Source organism: Grus americana, chromosome 6 (genome assembly GCF_028858705.1).
Source record: "Grus americana isolate bGruAme1 chromosome 6, bGruAme1.mat, whole genome shotgun sequence".
Lineage (NCBI taxonomy): Eukaryota > Metazoa > Chordata > Aves > Gruiformes > Gruidae > Grus > Grus americana.
The window spans coordinates 39,185,397-39,208,188 of NC_072857.1; the positions used below are offsets into that span (position 1 = coordinate 39,185,397).

At 36.9% G+C, this 22,792-nt stretch overlaps 1 protein-coding gene across 1 annotated transcript in view; it reads left to right on the top strand.

Moving 5' to 3' along the window:
- SPAG16 (sperm associated antigen 16) overlaps positions 1-22,792 on the top strand; it is a 407,293-nt gene that overhangs the window by 229,832 nt on the left and 154,669 nt on the right. Inside the window, 1 exon segment of the mRNA XM_054830796.1 lies at positions 19,951-20,078. Coding sequence (XP_054686771.1) covers positions 19,951-20,078 — 128 coding nt within the window.

The following is a 22,792-nucleotide window of genomic DNA, read 5'->3' on the forward strand; positions in this document are numbered from 1 at the left end:
GATTAATTTCAATTATCCAACTGTAAATATCGTCAGAGATTTACAGCTTGATCTCTGATATGCAAATCAAACTGAACATCATATATCTCATGTAAACACAGGCGGTTATTTAGTTTTGCAAACATATGCTGTAGACTGTATGTTAAATGCAAACATTTTTATTTATGCTTTAAGCTTGAGAAATTATTTTCACCAAAGTCAGAACACTGGGAATTTTTTCAGTTTATACACATTATGTAGTCATTGGACCAGTTCTCCATTTTTCTCAAGTTTCTTTCAGCAGTGCAAAATATGGTGGAATTAGGCCACAGAGAAATGCAGTTCTGTACTGTCCTACAGCAGACCTCAGGGTGAATAAATGTTTGTGAATCGGAGCCATTGCTGCTTTCTGTTTGCTGGTTTTTTTTAATCCATCACTTTTTTTTTTCCTCTTCATTTAACACAGTAACTTTTGTCTAGCTGCCTGAAATTCCTCCTGGAATCAAAATTTTATTTTAAAATTGTAAAAAATGTAATTGTTTGCATCAATCCTCGGGCCATTCTAGTATCCTTTGGTGCGTGTGTTCAGGTGCAAACTAAAAAGTAACTAATCTCTCATGATCACTGTTAATTATCCTGTACAACCACTAATATCTTGTTACTAAGGTATTAATATATTCTTTTACTTTTTCCAAATATACACAAAAATAATTGTTGACACCTTTTGCTTTTCTACACGAAGGCTGTGGGAGTTTCAGATGTATATGACATAAATTAATTCCTAGTTTATTTAAATACTTTCTTCTTTTGTTCTTAAGCCTACATTAAGATTCTTAGCTTCTGTTATAACTTCCTTCCACTTGATAACTGCTGATTATAGTTTTGTTTCTTCTCATAAGAAGCATTTTAATTTGGGGAAATTTAGGGTTAGTATGCATTTTAAAGAAATTAAGCAGGGATGGATTTTATTTAATTAGAAGCCCCTAATCAACTATAGCTTTCCTTGGAATGATACCGTGCAATGATGATACTGCACATTTTTTATTAACTCATCTTGACAGTGTGCAGTGCAAGACATGATTAAGTTGATTTTAAACTGCTATTAGTTGTGGTCTTTTTGCTTTAGTCTCAATAAAGTTAATGTTGCTTGAATTGCCACGTTGACTAGTCAAACTAGTTGCTTTGTACCATCAGAGCAATATGAAAAGGCACAGAATTTAGCCTAACTTCTTCTGGCATCTTTTACATTCATACTCGGTTTCTTTTTCTTCCTTTTCCCTTAGGCAATGGACAGCTTTTAAATGAAATATTTACTGTCAGATTTGTAGTTATTTTTCACCACGCTAAATGTATCCATAACAGAAGTCTATAAAGTCTCCTTTGAAGAAACTTGTGAAGATTGTCTAGTTTCAAAATGGAGCCATACTTCCACAGTATGAATCGGAATGTTTAACCAGTCCTTGTCAAAATACCCCTTTTCAGATGACACTTATCTGACTCGCTTTTCAGTGGGACAGAAGCCACGAGCTCTTCTGGCCAGATACCATATTTAATTAATTCCAGTAAAAGTGAAGCTAATCTATTTTCAGAAAAGACTAATATCCTCCAGGAAATTAGAAGGCAGGTAGAAGAACTCAGAGGAAATGTGGAAGGACCATCTTTGGGTAGTTTGTAACAGCTGTCCTGACAGCACATCAGGAAATGCTTGCCATTTTGATAAAGGAGAATTCCCTTTGGAATCCTCTGAGGAGTACTGGAGAGACAATCTGCTATTAATCCCTCAAATCAAAATGAGCCCTATGCCCAAGTCTCCAAATTTATAATTATGCCAGAGTTCCATAACACATTTTTCAGGACCAAAGAAAGTCTAAAACCTAGTTTTTATAATTCCCAGAGAGCCAATTGTAAAAATCAATTTGAAGATGTGAATTATCAGGGAAAAAAATGATATCCAAAGCATAGCTGTTCAGTTAAGGGGAAAATATGGCTTAATCTTCATAATACTGAAAAAGATGAATCTTGAAGTAGAAAACTTAACCTAGAAGTGTAGCTTGATCTCCATATTGTACACATTTAAATCATGTTACAGAGTTAGTACAAGACAACAGGCACTAATAATGACAAATGTCTAATACGGTTGCATATTTGCAAGTCCAAAAATCCAGATGAGTCTCACCTAATTGCCATGGAATGCCTAAAATGGGCAAGTGATATAATTATTTACATTTGGTGAAACTAAGCAAAGGGGTGAAGTGCTTTACTCAAGGTCATGTAGTGAGTTACTTCTGAAGCCATTGTTAAAAACCTAACTTTCCATTCTTTCCATTCCTTGATAACATTAAAATAATGCAAAATGAATTCTTCAAACTTTCCACCAGGTGAGAAGAATGAAAATCAGAATTGGATTTTCAGTAGTAATATAGATTCATGAGAAACATATGTTTATATGTTTATTATTTCTCTGTCACTGAAAGGATGCAGTGATAAAGCAATGCTGGACTTGTTTGTAGTTGCATAACAATGTTCAAAGCACATGTATACTTAGAGAAATTGAAAGCATATGCTGTTAGCGATATTACAAAGACTGTCAGCCTTCACACTTTGTGACATAAACTAATCACCATTTGGGATGCGGTAGAAACGTATCTCTGTGGAATTACACTGTTAAGCATGACAGAAATTGTGTAGCTTCCGCTGAAATGTTTGTATTGGTGGTTGTTGGCTACAGGTCTAGATAAATCAGTGAGTTCTGTGACTTTTTACTGGAACTGTCTATGGCAATTTAGCTTGTACATAAGAGGCATATTTGGTTTTCTTAGCAGTTAAAATGACAATTATTTTTTTTAAATGTAAAAAATACTTTGAGTTTTTGTCTAAAGCATTGAAAAGACAGAAATGTAAGAGCTTTGCTTTCTGCTACTGGTCTTGAAAGGTGCAACGCTTTTTCATTGGGGGGGAAATGAAGTTATTACTTTTTTTTTTTTAAAAATAGGGTGTGGTGAATGGAGCTATTTTCTAAAATGTCTGAGTTCTCGTCTCTGCAAATATTTCTAGTAGGCTTATCTGAACTCTGCAATCAGTTACCTACAGAAGATTTCCATCTTTTATTGAAAGAGAGCAGAGAAAGTTGCACTTGATTTGTTGCAAGCAGTTTCCTCGCTTTCATTATTTCAGCATCCGATACAGCTTGGAAAAACTTACGAGATGTGATTGGGAGTTTTCTTACGTTCCAGTTGCCCATCTGTCAGCCCAGGGATGCACAAATTTCCTCAATTATATATAGTAGTCTGAGAAATTCCTGTTGGACAGCAGAATGCTGTATTTGTTTGAACTGCTAAAGTAATGTGATCTTCTGTAAGTTGGAGACCTTTCTACTTGGTTTACCTTACTTGTCAAAATGCCTCCTAGATTTCCTGACAGCTAACTCAAGAGCAGGATGAATTATGAAGGTAATACTTAGGCTTCCTTCCATCAAATCCTAACCAAACCAGCTGGCAGGCCCAGAAAACTTACTCTACTTTGATCATGTCTACTGTAGTAGGCTCAGATTTATTTTTTTCTCTCTTTGACAATGTGCGAGTTGAATTCCTTGTCTTATTTGCAAGAGTGCAGGTATTAGAACTATGGCTTCGGCAAAATATTGTTCAGATCTTGACAGGGTGTATTCACTGTCCTACATTCAGTATTCAAATGCAAAGGATCAGCACGGCAGACATTCAGCACATTTTAAGTCATAGTACAGTTTTTCACTACGTATCCAGGCTCATTATCCAGTTGTTTTCTTTCTCCTTCATGTTACGTTCACTCATTACTGGCAGTCTTTTCTTTACTTAACCTGTTTTCCTAGAAATACTGTCTTACAGTACCTCAACCAAAACAAAAATGAATTGTACCAACAGAGAGTAATTCATACAGCAGTGAAAGCTGTCAGATATTATTACAGAATTCAGTGAAGACAACAGTTCATTAAAATTATGTATTTCAATCATCACAACCATATCCTGTCAGTACCGGTTAGTGCAAATATTGCACGTATAGTCTGTTGAAGTGGAGTACTGTTACCCAAAATCACAGGGTGCCGCGAACACAAGTAATTGTGGATTTTTTCCGTGCCTGTAACTCCAGTGAATTAACAAGAACAGGAATTCTTCTTACTATTCATAAGCAGCACCACTTTGATAGGCATAGCCACCTGAATGTGGGACTATTTTTAGCTGCTAATGTCTTCTAGTTTGAAATTAGATGAGTTGGTCATTTGATTTCAGAATGAAAGTCTGCTGTAATGGATGCCTTTATACACATGGATTCCTGTTTGAATTCTTGTCCTCTGGCTCCAAGCAGTCTTCAGAGATGTGTGTGTGATGTTTTGGGGTTTCTTTTTTTCTTTTTTTCTTTTCTATTTTCTTCCCTTTTTTTTTTTTTTTGAAGGGTTCAGACTTTACACAAAAACTTCTATTGCCAGATTATTTTTCTCTCCCAAATGCTGGAACACTAGTTATCTACCATGTGTATCCTGTTAAAGCAAACTACATTAATCTTTGATTAGTCTCAGCTGGAATATGAACACAGGTCACATCTTAATCCTTAAACAATCACTTCTTATGTACAAAAAGGGTCTCTTGGGTCTTTTACTGAAGTTGGAAGACATTCAATTGTGTTTGTACCTTCTTAAAATGCGAATGAATATCATTTTCAGACCCAAAGTGGTTTCTTTTCTCAGTGACAGTTTTCAAAAACTTGGGGCTCATTTCTGTCCTAAATCTTAAATTTCACTAACTGGTAGGACCACATAAATATAATAAAATTTTTTGGGTACCCTGTGCAGATTTTTCTTTTAGCTAGATCTCAGAAACTTCGCACTAGACTTTGAAAGCTACAAAGCTTATATCCACACGAATACAAGTGGTTAAGTCTTTGAACTGTTTGCATAGCCAGTCTGACACTTATGAAAATACGGGGGAGTTTTGCCTTAATGGAGGTGAAGATCAGGATGAAGAAAACAAAAATGTTGGCAACTTCCTTTCTGCAGTTCCAATATTGAGAGTAAGTTTTCTGACGTGAATTGAGACATAACATCAGGCAGAAATCTTGTTCTAGACTGGCCAATATCTTTCCCAGCTAGGAATCAGTTCACCATCTGAAATACAATTTTTGTGCATCTATTTACTGAAATTCAGAGCCTGCAAAGGCATGTGTATCTGTGGGAAACCTATTAAATATGTATTGGAATTATCCAGTTGATACAAACCCAATGAATTTCTTTATATTTTAGTATCTCTTTCAAACGTATTTCTGTCACCAAAACAAAAATTCTGCATAATAGTCTTAATATTGAGACTGCAGTAAAATGTCAACAAAATTTGTGAATTATTTAATACAGAGCAGATAGTCATGGACCATTTCTGTTGCATAAAGGGCATGCCAGTTAGCTGCACAGTGTGAACATAGCTGAAGTTATACTTGTATCTCTCCTCTGAAGTTCTAAGAAAAAATAAAAATAGCGTATGTGTTCTCCTGCAGTTATGTTCTGCCAATTAAAAAGCCTTTTTCATAGATTTTTTTTTTTCATACCAGAGTTTGTTTCACAGTAATATAGATCTGAGCTAACTGTATTTGGAAGGTTAAGATGAAAATAAAGTCTTGAGGATGCAGTATGCAATACTAGGTGTGCAGTTAGCAGCTAGCACTGCAGGTTGACAAAAACGTAATTCTAAGTGTGTCAACCTTTAAGTAATTCTTATCAGGTTATCACTTATGGCTTGACAATACTTTCATTACATATTCAGCACCTACAATGATAATGTGAACTAAGCTCTGCTGTCTGCGGCTGAAAATTTTAGTGCTGTTTTGCTGCAGATATATTTACCAACAGGATAAGATGATGTCACAACTTCTAGAAGTACAATGCCAGTATTAAAATCTTGGCAAGTACCAATCTGTGAGTTATCTAATATCCTGACTGGGCTTTGGGGACCAGAATTTGAGATTCTGATCACTAAGCTTCTCTTCAACACGCTTTTAGACCTCCTAATATAAGGAACTACTTTATGTGCCTCTGCATGTAAAGTGAACAGTTTTTGTATTTGCAAGTTTGGGAAGAGAGTGTGGATAAGATCATCCTACCTCAATAGGTAGATATCAAGAGTAGATGACTCCTACTCTGAAGTGTCCAATTCTCAGAGAGGTTGCTGTATTTTCCAGTCCTGTGGTGTCAAGCATTGAAAACTTGCACACTGTTAAGAATGGATTAGATGTCCCAAAGTGTTCCGATTTTCTATCAGACTGAGGCCAGATCCTTTTCAGAAGGACTTGGAGGTAAACTTTTCAAATTTATGTTGGTCAAATCTGTCTATATTAAAAATGGGTGGATATTGTTTCCATTCGTGAGGAGTGAGTAATTTACTGAGGAAATTTAAGTATTTTAATTTAAGTACTAAATAAAGCAAAGGAGACTCTCCCCTTGAGAAGGGGAATATATGGTCAGATCTATAAAAGGAAGAAACTAAACCAGTACTATTATATTTTGTTCTTGTGTTTCAAGCTAACCTTTTCCTCCAGCTGTTGACGGGGGAAATACAGCCCTTTCCCAGCTCTATTTGGGGAGTGGGGTGATGTGTAATATAAAAATGGGCTTGTAAGAAGAAAGCAGCAAACCAGAGTGGTGGGAGGTAGCCTTGGGAATTTAGCCCTTCATGCTCTGTGTTTGAGTAGTTTTCCTGCTGAAAACACAGAGCTGGTTCCATAGGTTGCTACAATGATGTGAACAAAAATGCAAGCACCTGTAGCTTAAATCAGTAGGCCAGGCTTTTTATTCCTTACTCCAGCAGCTGCTTATTACAGAACCTAGAATGATATTGTTTTTGTTGTGGCTCCGTGTCTAAGAGCACAGCAAATCCATTATTCATAATATCTTCCAAGTTCACAAAGCCATTGAATAGTGCTGCATATCTCCTTAAAGCTGCCACCCACTCAAATCCATTTTATTTGGACAAATAAAGAAACTCTGCACTGAAGAAAACCAATTTGAAAACACACTGAAATTCATTTTCCTCACTTAAATATTAAAGTGCTTATATTTATTGCATTTCAGCCATGTTGTACTGTTTTCAAAAAGGATTTGCTCATTTAATAGGTCTAAAGGAATTTCAGTAAATTTAAAATATGGAAGAAGAAAAACTAACATGCAAGAGTAACACTGCTTTTTATGCAGTGAATCTGCACTCTGTAGATTAAACCCATCCATTAATATTCTGTGTAACTGCATACTAATTTACAATACCACAGTACTGGCCGAGGCTCTTGTGGTTCTCTGCACTATTGCAACTGACTGTGGTTTGTTTCAGTTTTTTTAAATAAAATGGGAGGTGGGAGGGGTATTTGAAAAATGAGAAGGATTGAAGTTCCTGGTTTGCAATATAGTAATAAATAAAGAGGGGCCTCTAACATTCGTCACTGCATTTTTGGATTTTAGACTGTAGTTTTTTCTTTATCTGACTTTTTTCATAAAAGCATGTTCTTTTATAGATCTGAAAACAGTAAGACAGCTTCTGGTAGAATCATTCATGGCGTGCGTATAGTTTTGTTGTCTAATGCATTTGTATGCGATCTTCAGTGGGCACAGCTTGCGTAAGTCCTTTATGAAGACTTTAAGTTACCCATGTTGCTTAAATGAGTCTTCCTGAATATAGGCTGGGATTAAGATATAGATATGTTGGCCTAATCTCATATCAAAACCAAACTGGTGAATTTTCACCAAGCTGGTGAAATTAAATTATGAAGTGCTGGTATTGCTTTCTCTATCCTATATGGAATTTCATTACTATAAAGCTAGACCAGCAGATGGATTCTAAGGTAAATTGATGGTGTATTTTTTTGTTTGTTTTGGGTTTTTTTGTTATTTTGGTTTTTGTTGTTTGGTTGTGGGGTTTGGGAGAGGTGTTTGAGGGCTGATAGCTGTTTAAGTCAGTTTTATAAAAACTGTGTGGATGTAGTTTGGTTCTCTAGATTTATTCTGCTGGTTTCCTATATAGTTCTTGTTTCAGTTTTTCCTTTTTGTCAGTAGCTTTACAACAGTTGATATTTTTGAAGGAAGGCAAGGATTTTGTTTTAGAAACAGTGAAAACCTAGGTCATCCTCCATGCAATTTAATGTTGACTCTTAGCAAACAGAAACCCTGAGAGAGTCACTTCTTGTTCTTCAGTGAGACAAGTCTTCTCCTTGTCAGCTTCTGCCTAATTCTGCTACAGTCACGTAACCAAGTTCTCACCCCAGCAGATGTTAGAGAGTGGGCTCCCTCCATTTAACATGCACGAAGAGTTGGATCTTTAAAAGTGCCTGAAGGGTTGATTAAAAATCTGTTGGAGCAGGCACACTTACTTTTGAAAATCCCATTAAGGATGTGATTGATTGTTTAGGCACCCAAAAGCTATACGAATCTGAGACTCTGCATTGTCAGGGAGGTTTGGAAATGTCATCGTCAATGTACAAAGTTATAGAGTATGGTATGATAGATCTGTATGGGATGAACTCAGAGTAGGCTTTGGCATGGTATTTTAGACTTCAGTGTTACAGGAGTAGCATTTTTTTAAAAAACGTGCTGTTATATACTGTTACAGACTTAAAATCCTATAAAAAGCGATTATTTATTACGTTCGTCAGTGACTTTTCAGAAGAAATAGATTAGATCAGCCTCACAGTAATATACCAGGATTCAACAGAAAATGTGCATTCCAGTATAGCATAGTAAATTTATCTAGTGCTGGTGTAAAGATATTTCAAATTTTATTTTTCATTTTCACATTTCTCATTTTCTGTGTTATGTGTGGCCAGGCAGTAGTTGTGCACATAATACCATATTCTTTATCTACTAACATAATCAAGTAGAAGAGTGAAATAAGTGATGAAAAGGAAGAGAATAAAAGAAATGACAAAGAAATTCTTCAGGGTGCTTGAAATACACCATAAAGGAGATCTGACTCTTGAGTTTAGATGTCTCACCTTTTCCCCAATATTTCATTTTAAGAGCAGAAGGCTAAAAGTGTACAATAACTTGTTTGAATAGAACAGTTCTAACGTAAGCATTAATATACACACACAGAAAATTAAATCACTTGGCAGTGATCCATTAAAACACATGTATGCTGTTATCTTTCAAAATCAACAGTAGTAAGTTCTTGGATGAATTAAGAGACATATGGATTTAGTTATTCAGGGTTAGCCAGAAAAGACAAAGTTTTACCTGTAAAGTTTTTTTGGGTTTTTGTTTGTTTTTTGGTTTTGGGGGGGTTTTTTTGGGGGGGTGTTGTTTTTTTGTTTTTTACAAAAAAGGCAAAAAATAATAAAAATATTGCAGCTTCCACATTGACTGTGAAAACAGGACATAGGTTCAGTGCTGATGTCAGCTAGTACGATAATTGAGGATAACCCATTGTCACCAGGGAGAGAGACTTTGCTTATTTGGCTGCAGAACTGCTGATCAGAAAACATGCTCATACTAGTTCTGCAGTGTTTAATGTTGACTTAAATGGTTTAGATCTATTTTATTATTACTGAGATGGCACTTATCTGATTATCTGGTACCCATATGCCTTGAGGGAGTAGGAGATAATTGTTTAATAAAATAAGGCTATGGTTTTCAATAAGTGATTTCTGGTGCTCCTGTCTTCAACTGTCCAACAAAAAAATCCCTTAAGGAAGTTTGACTTGCAGAAAATGCTGAGCAAGGTTTAGAGTAAAAAAAAATAATATAAGCATCACCATGTACCTTTCTGAACCTGAGTGCACCTTGCCCTATTGATGTCAATAATTCTGGGATAGATGATTATGCTTTCTGTATAGCACAAGGGAGACCCAGGCATCTCAGAGGAAGGGAAGATTGTGTTCTAGTTCCTGTCCTAAGGACTGAAAAGGCATTTTATTCAATAACTATGAAATGCAAGAGCTGACCTTGGAGGGGACTATTTCAGATCTTGTCACTCTGAGTGCTGAGACCATTGGACTGCAGAAATTTTTTTCTTCAGCTGACTGAATTTATTATCTGCATGTAGTCAGATTCCATGAAAAAGAAAGTTAAAGCCATGAACAGATGGTTTAATACATGGGTGTTGACTTTGCTCAGGCAGAGGGAAGAACTAAACCTAGATTTTGAAATCTGATTGAGGAATCTAGGGTGTGTGCTCCTGCATCATGTTAGGAGTGGGTACCAAGCAGTTTGTGGGGTCCATATCTCATAGATATGTTACAGATGTTCTGGGACTGCCTACAAAGTTGGGTTCCTTAGAGTAGTGTTAACAAATTTGTTGTTTCTGACTGAATTTAGGGGTGAGATAGATTGCAAATTGCTAAATATCGTCAGGATAAAAATACTTTGGACTGTTTGCACACATCAGTCTTTTCCTGATATTTACAAGCAAGACCCAGATTCTGTATATGACCAAGATGGTCCTTGAAAAAAGCACTTGTTAAAATCTAGATTTTGGATGTAAATGCCTACATCTTGTTCCTGTCCCATGAGTTTCAAAGTCATTTTTATTGACCTGATTCTAACCTTGGGAAAATATATCCCTTTTCAAATGCAAAATAATCCAAAGTTGAAGCATATAAAACCTCATCTCACTTCTGAAAAATTTAGATCGTAAGTAACATGCTTCTGTTCAAACTAAAGTAGCTGAAATAAATGATCAAAGTTGATTTGGAGCCCAATTGCAATGGAAAGTGAGCTTTTGCAACAGCTGTTGCCATGAACTGAAAAATGCCTGGTGCTGCCAATGATTAGGTGTTGACTAGTGAGAATTTAAAGAAACCTTGACAAGGTACAGAGTTCAACCAAGCCTACATAGTAAAAGGTAATGAAGAATATATTACAATCTGGTATGAAAACATATGTGCTATATTGCAAAACTTTTAATCTCGGCAGTTGTTTTCTTGGAACTGACTGCAATGTTACGGAAGAATTCCTCATTCTCCTGAAGACAGATCTGGCACCTGCAACCCTTTTTGTGCTGTTAGGGTGGCCATGGTGTGCTGCTGAGGCTTTCAGGATTCTCTGGCCTCCCTTGCTACTGTGACACGGTCCAGAACAGCTACACGTGAATAAATGTTTGATTCAATTTATGGTGATCACTTATTGGTGTCTGTTGAGATAGCTGTGGAAGTACTAATTTCTGTGGCTATTTTTAGGCTAAGTTTGGCAAAGTGATGCGTCTTCTTGTCCTGGTTCAGCCGAACATTTAAGAAAATACTTACCTTTAAAGATGTGCTTGGTTCCAGACTGCATTCGTAAAGGATTCAACAGCATCACTGTATTGCTTTAGAAATCAGTCTGATCTTGTAATTGTGGATGCTGTTCTTTTCATACGATGGCACTTTTTTTGGGCGCACACTGCGATTATATAGGTTTAATTATATTGATATAAAATCGTACCATTAATGGGGAAAGTTAGAACAAAAATACTGTAAACCATTCTTAAGTAGAGATCTTATGCTTTATTGTTTTATCTTTCCTTCTAAAAAAAATTAATCTTCACACCAAAACCCTTTTATCTGGAAGCGGAAAATAATGCAAATAGTAACACTTCTTACATAACACTTGTCTTGTTCAAAGAAATGTAAGACATTAATCTTAAGGCTAAATCTTCAGTGTAATAATGAACAGATTCATTATTCATGTTTCAAGCCAATAAAAAAGGAGATAGATTATTGGTGTATGCTGTTAGTTTTTCACACCTTCTAGTGAAAGCCTAAGTAGAATATTATTAATTCAGTAACTTGTGCTTTTCACTCATAAAAACCATATAAAGCTAGTGTCAGTCATGTTTATTATTCTCAATGTTTATCAAAACAGATCCTGGTTTTGAGTAGTATTCTAATCATGCAAAGAACATAATGTAATTGCTTATACTTCTTTTTTTTTGTCCACTTTTGCTAGATAGCTGTAACCAAACATGGTACCTGTGAAAGTCTTTTGTTCCGTAAAACCCAACCCTATCTGTGTGCGCTCTACGCAGACACATGCTCAATAATCAATGGTAGAAAATAAGGGTGGTTCTTATTTCTCAGGCTGGCATCAGACAGTCAAGTCTATGTTCAACACCATAGCAACCAGTGTGTCCTTAAAACTTTGCCTTTGTGCTTTTTTGTCTGAGTATTTTTTTCTCAGTGATATGTCTTAGTAAGCTGATCAGTATCTCACTAGCAGTGGAAGTTTCCGCACACTCAATAAATACACAGCTTCTACAAAAATATGTATAGTAGAGCTCTTCCAGAAAAATAAATAGTGTTATAATTGGCTACTTTCCCAGTAATATCTATTCTGTTACATAAATTACAAGGAATTGAGACAAATAAGCATTTTAATCCCAAAGGGAAGGCATGAAGTTTTGCAACCTCTTTCTCTTGCATTTATAGAACACCATTTCAAGGACTGTGATTATTTGGCTGTTATCTAATTTCACCACAGAATAGAAAACTGACTGGAGCATTGCTTTCTGCTGGTTAATTATAAATTTATTAGGGGAGTTTTGACCAAACGTCCCTCACTATTAGACCTTGCTGAATCTGAAGTTCAAGCTATTAGACTTCATTTAATGTAATGGATTGCCTTCTTTTTCTGTTCTGCATGTGCTTTTTTTGTATTTTTTGTGTTCGCAGGTATGTTCAATTTTCCCTTTCTGGGTATTGTTTACCAAAGAGGTTCTTTCAAGTTATTGAAATAGGACAAAGTAATTTTTTAGAACAGCAAAATATGTAAGGAGGCAAGGTCCCTAGAGATGAAATAAATTTCCCACACAACACAACAAAATAGCTTTCCTGTTCTGTTCGAGTGTTGCTGTTGACTGAATAGCTTGTTAACAGCACACAAATGTGTAAACGGTAGCAAGGCTCTGCATGGTGGTGGAGGTGGCACCACTGAATAAGAAGAATGAGAAGCCCATGTTTGTATTTTGAGTTGGAGGAAAGATTTAGAGACAAGCTTATGGGCACACTATGATGGACTTGCTTTTGGCCCACATTTGTACTGTAGGTAGATTTTAACACTTATGTGATGCTTGCAAGATTGAACCCCAAAATACATGGGACTAGAGTGGGCTGGGGAGTGCTCAGTGTGCTCAGACCTCGTAAAATGAGATCCAAAGTTAAGGGCCAGTCATCCTCAGACCTTGCCTTTCAGTTTTCTCTTGGAGCTTTGCTAAAAGGGAGGGCTTGCAATATAGCATAGACAAATTCGGTCCAGACTGGGGGCTGACCTGAAGGTGTAGTTGCATCCTGCGTGAGCACAAAAGCCTGTGCCCTGCGCTTGCAAGGTGTTCCTTATACAAGTAGGGCCAGAAAAGGATTGTGACTACACTTGCAGCAGGGTGGTATCTGTTCACCTACTAAATCACTGTAGCTTTTGTTACTGATTTCAGCAGGAACCAAAGCAGGGCCAGTGATGATTTTGTTGAGTCTTTATAAGTTGGTGTTAAAGGAAAGCAACCAGGCTCAGTTCAGCTCCTGAAAAGTAAGGGGAAAAGAACTTGGCTAAATTTCCGAGAAGAAGTCTGCACTCTGAAAAATAAACTGCTGCAGCCTTTCAAAGCTTACCAAACAAGACAAAAATGTAACTATTAAAGTTGACTTATGTTCCTTTAATTAAAAGAAGCATTTCAGAGCCTCCGTGTTTTAAGAGTATGACTCCTAAGTTCTCCTGTTTCTCAAGGAGGTCTAAGAAAAAGATGTAACAGTATTTTATTGCAGACTTGTAAACTTGCTGAGTCAGATGAGTAATGTTTGTTTATATACCCAGATAATATTAATAAAACATTTAGATCATGTTTGGGGTTTGTTCTTCCTTGGCTAAGCTGTCCTAGTTGCTAAGGCTTTGCTTTGCTTTTGGCAGGAGGAGGAGGAAAACGACAAAGGGCAAGAATTGCACCCTTGAACTTACCCGTTAAGTCCATACTGCTTCAGAGATCAGTTTCCTTTTACATGCTCAATTTATTGTGCGCTAGACCAAAAGTGTGAGCTGACAGGCTCCTGTGGTGATAAACCTGGATCTAATCCTGCTCCTACTGACATCAGTGGCAAACCTTATGTTGCTTTCAGTGGGAGCAGGACTTACACACCGTGGTTGTGTGATACAGCCAGCCTTACCTGGCCGAGCTCAAAGCAGCCTCCGAGGCGAGTGATGACAGGAAGGTTGAATACTTAATCCTGCTTATGCTGACTGTGAATTTTAAAAGTATAACAATTAAAATGATCTGAAACCAACAATATAAAGTGATTTCATACGATTTAATAACTTAGGAGTAACTCTGCAAACTGACTCTTACTAGAGAAACCCTGATTTACAGCTTCTTTTAAATTGGTGGATTGCTCTTTGTTTTGCAGAGCACTCAGATTGCAAAGATTAAAATGATCCACGAGTGCTGAGTACGAAGATGAATTACACTGAGAAGGATTTAATTTATATTTTCTTTCTAAATATTTATAAATACTGGAGAAGAAATGTTTACGTTTTCACAAAAATAGTAATAGCATATACTTTAGCACTGCATTTTCAGTGTCAAACACTAGTTTGAAAGAGGGCACAAATGAATGTTCACGATTTGAAGTGAGCTTCGTTTTATTGAAGATAAGTAACAATTGAGCAAAGTGGCTCCTATTGACAGCATCATAGTGACATATATCTTTTCAGAGACAAATGTACTTTATAGAGGAAGTGTCCTCGCATGTCAATGTCTTATAAAATGTGTTACATTTAGTGTAATAATGGGTCAAGAAAAAAAATCATTGTCATAAATGATGGTAGGCACTTTTTACTGAAATACTGGTAGTTTTACATTCTTGACATGAATAATTGGATGTGTCATATGTGAAGCTACCTAGAAATAAAATAGAGGTCATAAAATGTAAAGACATGATAGGATGCATTTATAACAGCATAAACCAAACTGGCATTTTAATGTCTTAAGCCAGCCCATTTGCCATACTTGCCCATTGATCTTGGCTGGAAAAGTTCTATGCTTAATTTAAACACATTTTGGAGATAAAGCCATATAATGGGCAAGTGATAGGATTTGTTTTTGTTAAAAGTATCTCCTTTTAACTGTTACAATTATATCACTAACAGGATTGGGGACTGGTGGCTGTGTGACCTTACAAAACTTCCTCAGAAATGTTGTGTCCGCCTTCATAGCAGGTGACTTTCTGGTGTAATTTACCTTGACATTTTTACGTGCTTATGATTGCAGGTCACACAGAAAAATGTTACTCAATAGGCATGAGAGAGGGTTTAGTTTAGTGTTGGTTCCACGGGATGATTTGAGAGAGTAGTTGTTGGGAAGGATAGTACAGTTTGAGAGTGTTTGTGCATTTAATAAATTCCTTTGGAAGGCATGCAAAAAGATGGTTGGTAGAGGCACCGACTCTTAAAATGCTTAGAATCTCATTAATTTCGATTGGCTGTATAGGTGCTTTTAATTACCATGCTTGAAATGAGATTTAATATGGCATGGCAATAAAATAAGTAACTATGACTACCTAACTAATCATTGAAATGGCATCACCCCTCACCCCCCTAATTTTTCCAACTGGAGCTGAACATAGAAACCACACGCTTTAAAAAAAAAAATCAAGAAAGGAGGCAAAGCTTGTCCTGTTTTCATAGGATTGCTAGTAAGCGTGTGTTAGGTGTGGGGTTTTTTTTAAAACACTTTTAAATAGCAAAAGAATTGGCAACATGTAATCTCACTTGTTGCTGTGGTTTGCTGTGTGTGTTTGGAAATGAGTACTAAGCTGGTGTGGAGCACTGCAGGTTCTCCGATGCTTTGTGCCCTGTATAGCCTTTAGCAATAAATATGTACCAGGCAATTGCAAAATGTTCCCATCAGGGCGTGCTGGCTTGTTGTCCTTGCTGAGTTTTAACTCTGTGCAGATAGGAAAGTATACAGGGTAAGAGAAATCTACCCACTATCTGTATTTTCAATTATTGTGCAGTTGATGAAATACCTAACTAGTGCATTTTTGGCTGCCGTTGTACATTAGTGTAGAGACAGGAGGCTGTTAATATTCAGCAAAGTCTTATATAAGTGGAAATGTTTCATATCTTCTGTTTTCAATGTGGTTTTACTGAAAGCCCTTTTGAATTTCAGTGAACATTCTGCAATGCGATTCTTGAAAGAGAAGTCTCTAAAAATTGAGCAAGTACAACTTTCCCATCACTGTTGATATCGATAATGGTATGATTAATTTAAATGCTAACCTTCATGGTATAGGTGTGCTTCTCATAACTATAACAGTCCGACCATATTTCTTTGAACCTGTTAAGAAAAATCAAAACCTGGTAGGTTAAATAAAGGCTGATTTATTGATGGACGTCATTACTTTACCCGCATTTAAGGGAATGAAAATTAACTTTGTGGAGAAAAAGAGAACACTAAGGATAACTAGCCAAGAAAATGTGTTAACTGATGTTTTATGTTGAAAAAGTAGTAATAACACAGGTAAAGGATGAGGGTTGGAATCTGTATCTGAGATGATGTTCAGAATGCAATCTGCAAAATACTAAACTACCAAGCAGTATTTCTACTGTGACGTCATTTATTCAGGACCTTTCTCAGTGTCTGGATATAAGCAACAAAAGTACTGCAGATGCTTAACCCAGTATTCATAGGTAATTTCCTTTCTCTTCTGAACTAAAATTTCCAGAGATGGTGAAGCTTATGTCCATGAGGCTATGTGCTCATAATGAGAAAAAAAAAAATAGATAATGAATGTTGCACAGACTTATTCTAATGTAGATAAACTTGGAGCATTGGATAGAAATATGAGCTCCCATGAAAAACAAGGCGATGCTCTACCCTTCGTATCAACTTCTTTTTTGGGGAAAAAGAGCATGTAAATAAAACATTCTCCTTTCTGACCAAAAGATAGCTTGTATACAGGACAGTCTTGCTGAAATTATGTCTCAGCTGGAAAGAAAGATGAGTTTACTTTATGTAGCAGTTGGAGGTTCTTAGAAATATCAGTCAGTCAGTTACCAGAGTGGTAAATTAAATCTTGAGAGCCAGAGCTCGCTCATCAGTACGCAATGATATGGAAGTGGCAAGGAGAGAGACAGACAACTGCATCAGGTCTGAGTGTTTATGCTCTTGATGGAAAAGTACAAATCATTTCCTTCCCTTCTGCTGCTGTCATGGTCCATCACTTTAGTCCATTTTCACCTTGCTAAGGGATTCTGAATGGGCCTTCCTCCTTTGGCACCTAATTAATCTCTCACAAGCCTGTTCTTGCAGCCTGTCTGCCTGGGATGGTCCATATCTTATGTCAGTGACTCACAAACAAAATATTCTTTTTTCCTTTTTTTCCTTTTCCTGTGTTCTTTCACCCCAAGCCCCCTCAAGCGGGTTGAAAATATTGTTCTACCTCTGCCTTTGAAAAGGATGTATATACGTCCTGTTATCACAGGAAAATATCCCCTTCTAGTGGAACACTGTCACACTGGTATGTAAAGTTGTCCATGTTTTCAAAATTAGTAAGTGCCTATAAAATTATACAGCCAGCTTTTGATTCTCAGAAACTGTTCAGCAACTCAAAGTCCTTACAGTGTAACAGGCAAGCAGAAAATCATCGGACACTTTTAAAAAAGGGGGCATACCTATACACAAATAGAAGTATATGATCTGAGATGAAAAAAGCATATTCTCTGGTGCAAAACATTACCATGAGACTGTGAAACAAAAATTTATTTTATTGAAGTTATTTTATTGTTACATATCGTGATCATGAATATCAGATATCTTGTGCACCGAGCTCTAACAGCCACAATACTTTATGAATAGTTTAAAATGAGTCCTTGTGATAAAATAACACATGTAGTCTATATAGCAGATAATACTGAATAGTATAATGTATTACCTATAATACAAAAACATAGATTCTGTAAAATGATACCAGTGGAATCTAGTATTCCTTTGAAATATAGTTCCTGGATAATATTTCTGCTCAGAAACAACTTATCTCCCTTCTACTGTCCCTTCTGTGGAGACAGGCTTGGTGTTCAGCTCAGCGCAGCGTGTGCATCTCAGTCTGGGAAATGGAACGGCATTAAAATAGGTCTGAGAAGTCACTTTGGTAGATCAGTGATCGGGGTAGTGTCCATCAAAACCCTTTCGCTCTACTGACCTGTATCTGATCTGCAGATACTGATCTTCTGTGCTGTTGATACAAAACCTACAAGAGCTCCGAGAGTCTTCTGGTGACATACAGGCAGGAAGAAAAGGAAAAAAAAAAAAAAGAAAAACTCACATCTTTAATTCCCTCTGCTGACAGCTTCCTTAATAAATATTGTAAGAAATTTCTCTGTTAAGAGCCACCCAGTAATCTAATTTGCAAGCCTCGATGATATATTCAGCAGCCAGCTCAGGGGAGGTGTGTTTCTACTGTCGGAATCACATGAGCAGGGAATAAAATTCTGAGCTCTCACTGAGAGCTGTAATAATTTATAATGAGTTGTTGGCTTTTATTTTTTCATACTATTTTGGAGTCAGCTGAACAAAGAGGATGGAACTACTACTGACTTTACATTGATTAGGTTTTTCCATAGTATGCTCACCTACCTGTATGTTTTCACTGCAAATTCATGAAGTTTCATGTATATCTAAAGAAATCATAGGCTGAAACACTTATCACCATGGGTGACTCTGTATACAGCCATAACAGGTGGTGAATTCAATTCAGTTGTCTCCAATCTTGATATGCTTGTGTAGGAGTTAAGTCTTTGCCTTTCTGTTCAGTTTGAATAATCCCAGATTTGTTTGTTACCTTCTGTGTGGTCCTGGTGAGTCATCCTTGGGCTCTTCCTTCTCCTCTCCTCGACTCCAGTTTAAGGAACATCCTTCTTTGGTGTGCACGCAGAAAACAAAACTAGCTTTTATAAGATCATAGCTGTCTAGCCTGAAGTGAGAGAACTGATTCTCGGTGGTGTCATAGTAGTTGTGTCTCTATTCCTTACAGTGGGAAAAGCTTCCAGTCTTGTGTTCCATCTGTATCGGGTTCATACACTGAACTGAGAAGGGTCAACAGTGTTGTCTTAGAAATTAACTCATTAAAAGATGAGAAAGCAAAACAAAAATACCAGAAAGCAAAACAAAACCCTCTAGGGTATTACTTCATAGCTGATCAGCTGGGAGAAGGCAGGATAGTTGGAAGTCTTTGCCTTGAAAGAACTTCCAGAACCATGTCACAGAGTAGTTTCACCTGCGCTGTGGTCAGTTCATGGTAAAGACCTCGATGCTTGGGGTTCGCTTTTGTTTCCTCACATCTGCTTTGAGAACTAACAGCTTAAGATGGCTACTAGTGGGGCTCATCCATAGTAAGAGACCTCTTCTTCAGGGAAACGGCCTTTTGGGTGTCCACAGTGACAAGACTTTACCTGCAGTGAAGAACTCCCAGACATCACTTAGTTTCTACAAGTCTTTCTGCAGAGCTTGAGAAGAAAGTCAGGCTGCCAGCACTCTCTGGCTTTTCTTCAAGGTGCATGCTGGCATGGTGCTATAGATTTCTTAGTCCCTTTGTAAGCAAGAAGGAATAAGATATCTTTAAAAAGGAAATGGTGCTGTCCCCATCCTACCTTTTCACCCACATTCCTTTTAAATTCTATATCAAACAAGGTTTTGAGGAAGCACCCAGGAAACAAAAAGTGGTGCTTTCATTGTTGCTCTTTGCAATTCCATCCTTTAAAACCTGCTTCTCCATTTTTTTTACCTTTCCACTATAGCCTTCATTACTGGGAAGCAATCACTAATGGGTTTGGGGTTTTTTTATTTTCACCGTGGTGTAGTGCTTGGGTGATGAATAGCTGTCAACATTCATTTTTTCCTAAAGAGTAGCTAGGAAAGATACATGAAATGTGTTACTAATTTACCTAAACTTGTCTCTTGTTCTTATTATCCTGAATGGGAAGTGCTGTATTTCAGGTGTTTTCTTTTGCAGTGAGAGATGCAGATACATGATGTGTGGCCATAAAGATTCAGTCAGTACCACTGAGTTTCTTCTATTCTCCAACACTGTTCTCACTAGCTCTGCTGATAAGACTTTATCTCTCTGGGAAGCCAGAACGGGAAGCAGTCTTTTTCTTGGTCTTTTTTGAATTCAAGCAAAGTGATGGCAAGTATGGTGTGAGAAAAATGGAAGCGAGTGTAAAATCAAAATAGAAAGTAAGGGTGATGTGGCAGTAGAATATTCACTAACATGGCTATTATCTTCTGACCAAAAAGATTACCAAAAATATGACTGAGTCCTCACAGTGCAACAAATGGACGTGCACTCAGATCACTGAATAAATAGGTAAACTTAATTAGGTGGTGGTGGTTTTAGCAACTGATGGTCTGGAAGCTTGCATTGCTGCTCACTGTGCTTTATCAGCTCAATAGATAGAGCAGCTGAAGGTCAGGTTTGTTGGGCTGCTTTCATAAGTGCTGGCGTGTGCTTTAAGTTATGTACAAAGGAAATGGGGGAAAATGCCACAGGAGAAACACAAGCTGCGTGGAAGTCTAATATATTTATTCTTTCTCTAGAAGGGATCCCTCCCCAGCCAGCCCAGAACTCACTGCTGATTTCTCATGGAATATGTATTATTTTCTCCATAATATATTGCTGTAGGTAGTGTCAGAAACTCTGCATCTCTTCTTTTACTCTTCTCCACCTTCATTCTTTGGTACAGGCAGAAATGGATTTAGTACATTAGAGAGTGTATTTGTCCTTGCTGCTTTGCGGACCAAATACGTAAATCCTGTTCAAGTAGAATACGAGAACAAGACAAGAGGAATTTTTTTCTCTCTCATCAGAAAATTCAATAATTATTGCTGCTGTTGTGGTATTTGTCATAGAGCAGCTCTTGAAATTCTCAAGTTGCTATTTCAGTTGATATTACGGTCGCTTTGCGTTTCTCAAATGTTGTAAAGATACAAGATTCCAGCCCGGAATGGAGAAGGTTGTATTCATGGAAGGGATTTGAGAGGAAGGAGGCAAAGAGCTATTGCTGTGTATTAATAGGTATTGTCATCAGAGGTATACAAACATAGGATAAGAAAAACTGATGTGAAAATGACAGTGGAATATTTGAGATGCTCATTAAGCAATTTCTATTTATGGATCATAGAAACCAACTGAATAGAAAGTCATTTAATAATAATCCTGGGCATAAAGCACAAGTTAAAATGAAGCCAGTCAAGACTCATTATTCTTAAATGTGTGGGTTTGTAAGAATATTTGATATCCAAATATGAATAATTCAGAGAGAGGAAAAAAAATAGTGAAATACAAAAAAAAAGTAGAAAACTCAGTGAAAAAATAGATTTCTGCTTTGTTTTCAGTAAATCCTGCAAGGAACTTTGTCTTGCAAATGTCTCGGTAATCTCCCGTTCATAGCAAATTAACAGAATTATAAAAGAGTTTTTGTTTGAACTTATGGAAAAAACCTGCTCAATTTTTGTTCACCAGCACTGTTTTTCTGCTTTGGGTAATTTTGCTGAGATAGGAAAGACCTTTTGTGAAAAGAAAACATCATATATGGCATTTTGTTGTGTATTTATTCTGTTGAATTGTTTACCTAGTCAGTGGGAAATCTTGCACATTTCAGATACATGCCCACATTGAAGCATCACTTACGTGGTGAAATCACTGTGAAGATGCTATCTCCCTCTAAATACTGAATGATATTTAATGTTCCCTCCAGAAAGAAGATGAATGATTTTCTCCCATTAATTTGGAACAGAATATTTTCTCACCTCTGTGAGATTAATTAGCATTAAGGAATACATTTAAGATAATTTTAATGAAACATAAAAATCATACTCCAGTTTGTTTTCTCATAAATTAGATTCATATTATTAATCACATCTTGCTCTTCAATCATTAACTTTAGTCAGCTCTTTATTATTAAAGATAATGGATGCAGAGAACTGTAAGTCAAAGCAGTGCAAGTTGAATGGACAATGAGTTCTGGATTTGGGGCAGAATGGAACATAAATCTTTGTAATTACCAAGCTGAAATTATAGTGCAGCCTTCAGACTTTTGAAACACATGACATTACTTTTTTTTTTCTTCTGCCCCCCCCCCCCCCCCCCCCCCCCCGATAACTTAGGGTCAGATCTAATGGTTCAGAAAAATCTACAGCGCATTGACTGTCATTTTAAAACTAAGATATATGTTGCCTATGGGGAAATGAGAACACAGAAACATGAATAGTATTTAGATGATTATGGCTCTTTCCAAACATTCTGGGAGAAAATGCAGAGTTGGATTTGGATTTGGATGGGAACCATCTTCATACCATGCCAGAATACTAGTAGATAAGATGTATGAGACTGAGGCTGCAATTCATTGGTAGGAATTTCTTGCCAGTAGAGCTGATGGCTTTTGTGCCAAGATAAGCTGCAGAATTTATTTCTCTTTATGCCACTTTCATAGAAAGACAAGCATATTCTGGCTTTTCACGAGAATATTTTCTCGCTGATACATCAGAGTGAGCATCTCTACTCATGAATTGCAAAGTGTGTCCAATGATAAATGTGAGAGGTGCAAAAGAACACAAGACCCCAAGAGTACAAGTTCACCTGCCTGGGTTAATTCTTCTCGTGATAAGCGGTCTGCCGCTCATCTGCGTCTCCCGCGTTCTGATGAGTAATTTCTTGGGGCTAGTCAGATTTGTCTGGATAACATTTGAGCCAAGCTGAATCTTTGCTCTTTCTCAGACAGATAAAATGCCAAATATTTATACGCTTAAATAATTAAATAGAGGGAAAAAAAGTACTCACATTTTTCATTCTGCAT